This window comes from Pocillopora damicornis, chromosome 3 (assembly GCF_964200805.1).
Source record: "Pocillopora damicornis chromosome 3, jaPocDami1.2, whole genome shotgun sequence".
NCBI classification, from domain to species: Eukaryota; Metazoa; Cnidaria; class Anthozoa; order Scleractinia; family Pocilloporidae; genus Pocillopora; species Pocillopora damicornis.
This window is the reverse complement of record NC_142672.1, coordinates 25,355,415-25,364,580: the sequence shown is the minus strand read 5'-3', so window position 1 is coordinate 25,364,580 and position 9,166 is coordinate 25,355,415. Positions and strand designations below refer to the sequence as shown.

Below are 9,166 nucleotides of genomic sequence, written 5' to 3'. Positions count from 1 at the left end.
AGAACCCCCTACGTGATAACAGATGTAAAAATAAAAAAAATTAGACCAGATATTTCGAACCAACAGATTCATAGTAGCAATGGAGCTATTTCCTTTTCTCATGAAACGTCTCCTGAGGAATTTGGTTTCGAGGCCACTTCGTGCCATTGCATTATGCATCCTATTGTGCATCATTTTACACGACATATGCACGCCCATATACGCGAACGGAAGTTTTCTTGCTCTTTTTTTTTTTTTTTTTTACCAGGAACAAAAATTGTCATCGCCACGTAGACCGATTTGGTGACGTACCATTTATATCTCTTGTTTGCAATCGACCGAGAAGCTTGAAAAAAATATTTTCCTTACAATAAACAACTTGGGGAAAAAAGAGAGACATTCACTAACACGAAAACTTGCAAGGGCACTTGTGGCATATGCACACTTGTATCGCATTCTTCACAAATATTTTTAAAAAAACTAATTGGGACAGATTTTTTCGGTCAAATGATAAGCTTTACACAGCCTTGGCGATTTTCCTTTTCCGCTTAAAAGTTTTAAGGTTTTTCCCTCGTTTAAGGCCATTTCCTGCGATTACATTACGCATCCTTACATGTTATACATATCGTTTTACACGTTATAGGGATGCCCACATACACAAACTGAATTTTTCTTTTCTTTAGTCTGGTTACCTATCATTTACTTGTCTTTTTAAAATTAGAGCAAAATACTTGGAAAAAATTATCCTTTCTGTAAAATAAACAGCCAGTGTAGAAAGACAGCGTCGTTAAAAAAGGAAGTTTTTTTTCTGGTATCTTTCTATTCTAGTAGGTGGGCAAGTTGCTTTCCAGCAAACTGATATTGACTTAGCTATTCATCGATCATTGGAGACCAAAGCCTAAAAAGCAGGAGGAAATACTGGCAACCTTACGCTTTCAGTTGGCAGTCAAGTAGTGAGTGAGGCAGGAGTTTTTAGGTGTATTATTGGGGGGTTGGTGGTCTTCTTCTCAGAGGGAAAATGCTATCAAAAGCTTAAAAGAATCCCAAACATTAGCAGAGTCGGTTAAATTGCTGACAAACATGTAACATTTCTGATCCAAGAGCTGTTCTGATTGGTCAGTGCATGATCATAGGTCATTAATCATGTTTTAATTTAGTTTTGGTAGTTCGGTTCCAGCACATTTATAAAACACAAAACTAGACAGCATACAAGACTAGCTAGTGACTGCGAGCCAATATAGTGCAGGCCTAAAAAAGATAAAAGTTGATCTGTTTACCTTTGTAATGTGGCCAATCTTCAAAAATACTGCACTGGTTTAGAATGTTGGCAACAAGAGAAGCTGCTGTTACACTTGCAAATGTTTGCCAGTTTTCTCTCTCTTCAGTTCCATCTGCATATCCTGAAATACCCTTGACGACGACCCACTCCATTTTCAGTTCATGTGCTGCACTGAAAACTCCTGAGACATAAAATAACAAGCTATTATGAATAAAACAACAAATTTGCTCCAAAATCTATTGATTTTAACCTCTTCCATTGTTACCAACTTGTTATCAAATATTTGTAAGGAACTAGACATATGTTTTGGAAAGTCACCTTACATACACTAGCTGCAAAGCTAGTCCATGTAGCATGAGCTTCTCCCAGGTTCCGTACCATTCAGCCACTAAGACTGTACCCTTTACTCCCTCCACATGTATATGAAATACTGGTAAGTTCATCAGTAGCCATCTTAATACTCCTGGGTATAGAGACACACTCTGAGGGTAAAGCCAAGACTACAACACAATCACTTTAGCCCAGGGCTTCAACCCAGACCTCTTGATCTTAAATCCAGTATGTTCACACACACAAGCCAGTGCATCTCTCAACACTTGCAGAAAAGCTTACCTACCACATATCAGTATCAACTCTTTCTCTCCCAGGATACAAATATATCCAAATACCTCTTTGAGCAGATTTTACAGTGACGGTTACTTCATAGGAAAAAGAGATCTTACCCTCTCCTTCTGTTTCAATTGCAATTGCTCCAGGAAATGACTTCATTAGCTCCTCTTGTCGCCACTCAGCTTGCACAATCTCAGTACCGCTCAAAACCTCACCACAGTGGACTTCAACTTTCCTTTCTTTAGGATTTTCCAGGGGTGGATTCCAACCATGATCTGCACATTTGATGAGTTCAGCGATGTCTCTGCTTACAGGAGTTGTGAACCCACAAAATTTCTTTCCATCCTTTGTAACCTTCTGATAGGAATAGGTGGTGAGCTTTTCTGATAGAACCACATCCCCAAGGTTTGTTGTTTCCTGATTCATACCACTACACTGGCCAACAGAAAAGACAGCTTTTGGCCTCAGCTGAGTGACAGCATTCTTTACAACAGTCAAAGCACCACCAGGAACTTTAGAACCCTCTGAGTATTGCATCAAAGCCACGTTCAGTTTAACATCTTGATTTTCACCAAGGCTGCCAAAGTACCAAGTACCAAGCCCTTTAACATAGCTTTTGAATGGATCATTAATGTAATAGTAACAACTTAAGAACTCACAGTCCTTCACTGTTAACAACAGAATGTCAATTGGGAGTTGAACATCCTTCCAATCTTTAAAATCCTGGGTTAGTTTACTTATCTCTGGAAGACTAAAATTAATCTTTGGTGGGTCACCATAAATGTTCTTTAAACTGTTCTCATCAGTTTTCGCTCTTTTTGATTTTACTACTCCCATTCTGAAAATAAAAGCAGTACAGAAAATATAAAAACTAGAATTCAGCAACTTATTACCTTGTGATTTAATTTCCCATAATTAAGCCTGGACACAATGACTAGCCTCCAGTCCAGCCCATTTAATCAGTGTTTAATTGATCCAACTGTAGAAGTTAATGTTAAATTTATTTTGGAACAGAATTCTATTAAAAATTATCTTCTTCACTGCACAAATCTACAAAGACAATCATTTTAAAATCATCAGTCATAATAACTGAAAAAGACAAAATCAATCACAATGGGTGTCAAAGCCAATATAGATTTGTGTATTTATATGACCTTGTACCATATAAATGTAAAATCTCTGGAAGATATGAATATATAATCACATATCTGGTGGCAAACATCAAATAAAACTGAACACATCTGCAGTTTGTACAACTAAGCTTATACTGTACTCAGATCAAAATATATGATAAAGAATATCAACCTAAGCTCTTGTCTCAAGCCTGATGCTTAGAGGTTGCATAAAATTTATTTTTAAGTTTAAGATCCTTTTCTTATAAAGGCACTGAGTTATATGTTTCACACTTTTTGAAACAATATATTCTTATCAAAGCACCAAGTGATAATTTAAAATTTTTTTTAATGTGTTTGGATGGTGACACTGATTTATTTACCATGAGCAACAAAGGAAACAGAATAGTGTGTAGCACAATTCCAGCTTGAGTGTTGAACACTGCAATGGTCCTTAACCAACCACTGATACTGATTCATTTTTGATAAGTGACAAAGGAGACAGGACAGTGTGTGTAGCTTTAACCATTTCTGCTGCCTAAGCATATGATGGTCTTTAATTAGCCACTGATACTTATTTATTTTTGATTAATGAAAAGTAAACAGTATAGTGTGTGTAGAATTATTCCCACAGCCTATGCATATGACAGTCTTTAATCAGCAAGTCATTACACCTGTTCAAATCAGTCTGAAAGGTAATCAGGTGGAGGATTGGACCTTTTTGAAAGAGAGAACTTGAAAAAAAGTTTAACAAATAATTCTCAGAACAGTGCTGTGAAAAAGGAAACCTACCAAAAAGCTAAAAATTTACTAGTTGGGAATCACATAGAACCCAACAGTTTCCATTGTTGAGCACTGCTTATTTCATAGTGTCAACCATGAAGATGGGAAAATTGAAACCAAAAAAAGGCAACAAAAATTGGCATCTGGTTGCTTAATGTGTATTAAACAATGAACTGATCTTCTGCATATTGGTAACAGGAATAAAGAGCTGTGAAGTCAGAAAGTGAACCAAAGCATTAACACTTGATGATGCAACTGACAGAACCAGAGCTGGAAAAATATACACCATTGAGCTGAAGGACATAGCTAGGGAACTGTAGAAACACCTTAAGTACAGTCCAGAATGGAAAAAAGAAATCTGACACTATGCAAAAGGTACCAATGCTGAGACAGCGGAAATCCTATGAAACAATGCACATTAATTTCCTCCCTCTGGAAAAAATGTAGCAAGTGTCGCAAAAAGAATTATTATTTACAATATGCACATCCCTTGTCAGTAATGGAGGAGATAAGATCACAAGGGAAATCTTTAACAAGGAACTGTGTCAAAGAAATCTGCCAGGACTTTCAATCAAGTTGACCACTCCAAATCAGATGATGAACTATATATATCTCATGTACTCAGAAGCAGATAGTGTTAAATACCAAATACCTTGTGGAGCCTCAGCTAAGGGAAGGTGAGAGCTGTACATGGACAGCAAAACCATGCAAACAGATTGTAGTTCAGAGGCCAACTGACTAATTATGAAAGGTTACAAAAAGCATTAAAAACAGAAGAAGTCTGGAAAACATCCAAGCTACAGTGAATGAAGCCTTTTGAGTTCTCTTTAGATGTATTAAGGCTACTTCTAGCTTTTTTTCTTGGCTTAGTAATACAAAAGAGTGCTACAACAGCTACCTCAATCAAGGCAGCAGGAGATTGAAATGGTTTGCTTGAGCATAGTATTATCAATCGTGAAATATTAGAGTGATTAAACACCTACATTGTTTATTTGTTGTGATTGATGAGAAAGATCAGAGTTAAAAATTGGTTCAAATCTGAACCATTTCATCTGTAACAATGAGTAGGTACATTAATGAGTCGCTTAAGGGGTGATGCACAACTGGAGGAGGAGTCGAGTGGCTGCTCAAAAGCCTTTTGATTTTTCTCAACCAAGCTATCCCTTGACCTGAGGATTTCCTCATGTTCCTCATCACTTATTTCTTCTCTCTGAAAATCAACAGCTCCACAAAAAATATTTGCATTTCTGCCGACAATGACTTCTCTTCTTTGAGAAGGTATATTTTCAGACACTGTAATTTGTTTATTTAAAAAGTACAAGTACAAGCTTTACACACATAAACACTTACACCAGGCTCAGAGAAGTTTACCCATATGTTTTGTAACATATTTCGTGTTTTTATATAAAAACTTACACTTCCTATGTATCAACACTATCTTAATCCATTTCTGATAAAACAGCAGTTAAAAAGTGTTGATCTGTCTCCAAAATGGTTTTTTGGGACGTCAAAACCACCTTTTCACCATATATTTCCTTCTAGCAACTTGCAATGTTTGCCTGTGGTAATCCCAGAAATCTTTGCGCAAACACAAGTATCCTATTATTGGCAGCTCATTCATTGGCCAACTCAAAATAAGTGGAACAAAATCCTAGTACACATAAGCTAGGTTTTGTTTTGATTCTGTGAATTGTCTGTAATGTACCCTTATATATTGATTTCCTGAATGTTCTTACCTTACTATGCTATGTCATGCTAATACTTGTTTAGGATTAAAATAGAACATGATGTTATTATATAGAATGTTGAGAATGTTAACCATTTTACTGGTGTACAATGTATTCCTACACATGTACATGTACTGTGTAATGGAGCTCAAATCAAGTAGTTGTGGTTATCAGTTGATATACAGTGTTGCAGACTGCTAGCTGTGTTGCTGGCTGAAGGTCTATTTATTATTATTATTATTATTATTATTATTATTATTATTATTATCTTTATCTCTATTTTTCTATGAATAAATTTATATCTATTTCAATAATAGGCATACAAGATATACACTCACTTTTCAAGTTGCTTCTCCTGTAAGATGGTAGCAGTAGTTGACTCAAACTCTCAGGTACTTGCTGTTGCTGGATTGAATCAATAATACCATCCACCAGATAAACCACTGACCTAGTAGATTGGGATCATGTGTACTATAGGTGGACTCGGTCGACATATCGGGCGACAATCGACCGATATATCGGTCGACTATCGGTCGACTATCGGTCGACTATCGGTCGACTATCGGTCGACAATCGACCGACTATCGGTCGACTGTCGACTGATAGTCGGTCGACAGTGGACCGATAAATGTGTCGACCGATATAGTCTTAAACCATCGATACTCGACCGATACATGACCGATACATGACCGGTACTTGACCGATACATGACCGATACTTGACCGATACATGACCGATACTTGACCGATACTTGACCGATACTTGACCGATACTTGACCGATACTTGACCGATACTTGACCGATACTTGACCGATACTTGACCGATACATGACCGATACTTGACCGATACATGACCGATACATGACCGATACATGACCGACACTTGACCGATACTTGACCGACACTTGACCGATACTTGACCGACACTTGACCGATACTTGACCGATTCACGACCGATACTTGACCGATACATGACCGATACTTGAACGATACATGACCGATACTTCACCGGTACTTCACCGATACTTGACTGACACTTCACCGATACTTGACCGACACTTCACCGATACATGACCGACACTTCACCGATACTTCACTGATACTTGGCCGATAATTCATTGCCCCCCGGGGGGAGGGTTTATTCCACGATAAAAGATATAAAACTCTAATAAGTAATGTGATTACCTCATAATTTAGATGTAAATTGCGTGTCTGGAATCCAGTTTTAAATTTCTCTTGTGCCGGCCATAGCGCGTATCGTCTCCGGCAGCGAATTCCAAGTCCTTACAGCGGCGAAGTAACGAAGAGACCTTAGACCATAATAATAATAATACTAATAATAATAATAATAATAATAATAATAATAATAAAACTACTAATATAGCGCTTATCCAGTCCTGTTCTAAGCGCTTTACAAAAATATTAAAATATCACACGTTAAAATAATATTAAAAGTAAGTCTTAAGTCAACTGATGTCTAAGATATAGGCGTTTGACATGGATAATAAAAGAGATCATACATTAAAGTAATTTTTAAAAAGATGAGTCTTAAGTTTACGTTTAAAAATATTTAAATTGTCACAAGAACGAATGTCATCAGGTAGTTTATTCCACAGTTTAACAGCCGAAACAGCAAAAGCTCTATAGCCATAGAACTTGAGATTAAAGTTGACAGGAGTCAGACGCAATGTTGAAGACGAACGGAGCGTTCTTGAAGTTGAATAACGGCGTATTAGGTCTTGAATGTAGACAGGAGACTGCTGGCGAAGAGCTTTATGGGTGAGCAGAATTATTTTGAATTTAATTCGCTCAGAAATTGGAAGCCAGTGTAGGTCGAACAAAACAGGGGTGATGCGGTCGAATTTACGAGAGCTGGTAGCAAGTCGAGCCGCCGCATTCTGCACTGATTGGAGCTTTTGGATAGCGTATTTGGGGACACCGTATAAAAGAGAGTTACAGTGATCCAACTTGGAGGTTACAAAGGCGTGGACTAGAGTCTCAGTGGTCTTAATGGATAGTAATTTCCTTATACGGGAAATGTTCCGAAGATGATAGAAGGCAGATTTACAGACAGATTTGACATGAGGGAGCATTGACATAGTACTATCGAAAACGACGCCGATATTTTTGGAAGATGAAGACGGCTGTATTATATCAGAACCAAAACTAAGTGGAGGTATAGACTGTTGAGGGTTGTGCTTTGAATAAAGGTAGAGAAGTTCAGTTTTGTCTTTGTTTAGCTTCAGCTTATTTAAGGCCATCCACTTATCTAGATCAGATAAGCAATTCTCGATTTTAGCAATGCTACTGGTTAATTCCAGATCATCGTTAACGGAAAAAGAAATGTACAACTGAGTATCATCGGCGTAGAAATTAAATTGCATGTCGTGAAAATGTAAAATGTCGGCAAGAGGAGCAGTGTAAAGTAGGTAGAGGATCGGCCCAAGAACGGAGCCTTGAGGTACTCCACACTTGAGCTCACGAGATTGCGATTTCCTTCCATCGATTAGGACGACTTGTGTGCGTTTAGTAAGGTAGGAGCGGAACCAGTCAAGTGCAGTGCCACGTATTGAGAATTTAGAATTCAATCTTTTGAGCAGTATTACATGGTCAACAGTGTCAAATGCAGCGGAGAGATCTAGTAACAGGAGCATGACACAGTGGCGATTATCGATAGCAAGCAAAATGTCATTTTGAACACGGAGAAGGGCGGTTTCGCAGCTGTGGAATGATTTGTAGGCAGATTGTAGCGGCTCTGTGAGTTGGTAGAAGTCAAGATAAGCTTGAAGACGCACTGCCACAACCTTCTCAATGACTTTCGAGATAACCTTAAGGTTCGAAATAGGCCTAAAATTACCAAGAACTTCGTGGTCCAGGTTCGGTTTCTTGAGAAGAGGGGTTACAACAGCGTTTTTAAGGGACGAAGGTAGAAAACCAGATACCAGTGACAGGTTTACAATACTACAAATAGATGGTAGGAGCAGGTCCAGATGTTCTTTAAGTAACGTGGCTGGTAAAGGATCCAGACAGCAGGATTTCTGCACAACAGAGCGGGCAATCTTCGATAGTTCAAGATTTGAAGTAGGTGAGAAGTTGCTAAGCTCACAATTAGTGGTGGAAATATCCAGTGAGGAAAAGTAATCCGGAATTTCAGAAGGAGTAGGTATACTTCTAATACGGGTTATTTTATCTTCGAAGAAGGTAACAAATGTATTAGCGAGATCTTCAGCTGATGTGCTGGTTGGATAACTTTTCTCTGCTTTCCTGTGGAGGAGACGGTCGATTAATCGAAATAGGGCTTTGTTGTCGTTGCCAGCCTCTGAAATACGATTAGAGTAGTAATCCATTTTTGACTTAAAAATGGTGTTCTGAATAATAGTGCGTTGATTAGCGTAAAGTCGATAGTCTGATTCAAGTTTGGAGCGTCGCCAGCGCCTTTCAAACTTGCGGCAGGTTGTTTTCTGTTTTCTGATTTCCTCGCTGTACCAGGGAGCATTAGGTCGCAGATTGATGATTCTTGTGCGCAAAGGTGCATGTTTGTCTAAAATGGAAAGTAAAACCGATTCATACTGGTCACAGAGTTCCGTAATTTCCTGAGATGGTGAGTTATATAAGGCGGAGGAACGAATATCACGCCGTAGGTTGTCTGGATCAATGGTACGCAGTTTACGTGATAA

General features: G+C 38.2%; 1 protein-coding gene across 1 annotated transcript in view; it reads right to left on the bottom strand.

Annotated features, from left to right (window-relative positions):
- The window catches only part of LOC149049034 (uncharacterized), a 128,714-nt gene extending 122,766 nt beyond the window's left edge, over positions 1-5,948 (bottom strand). Inside the window, 3 exon segments of the mRNA XM_089201399.1 lie at positions 1,257-1,439; positions 1,981-2,705; positions 5,828-5,948. Of these exon segments, the coding sequence (XP_089057525.1) occupies positions 1,257-1,439; positions 1,981-2,704 (907 nt within the window). The 5' untranslated portion in view covers position 2,705; positions 5,828-5,948.
- Between the last annotated feature and the right edge of the window lie 3,218 nt (positions 5,949-9,166).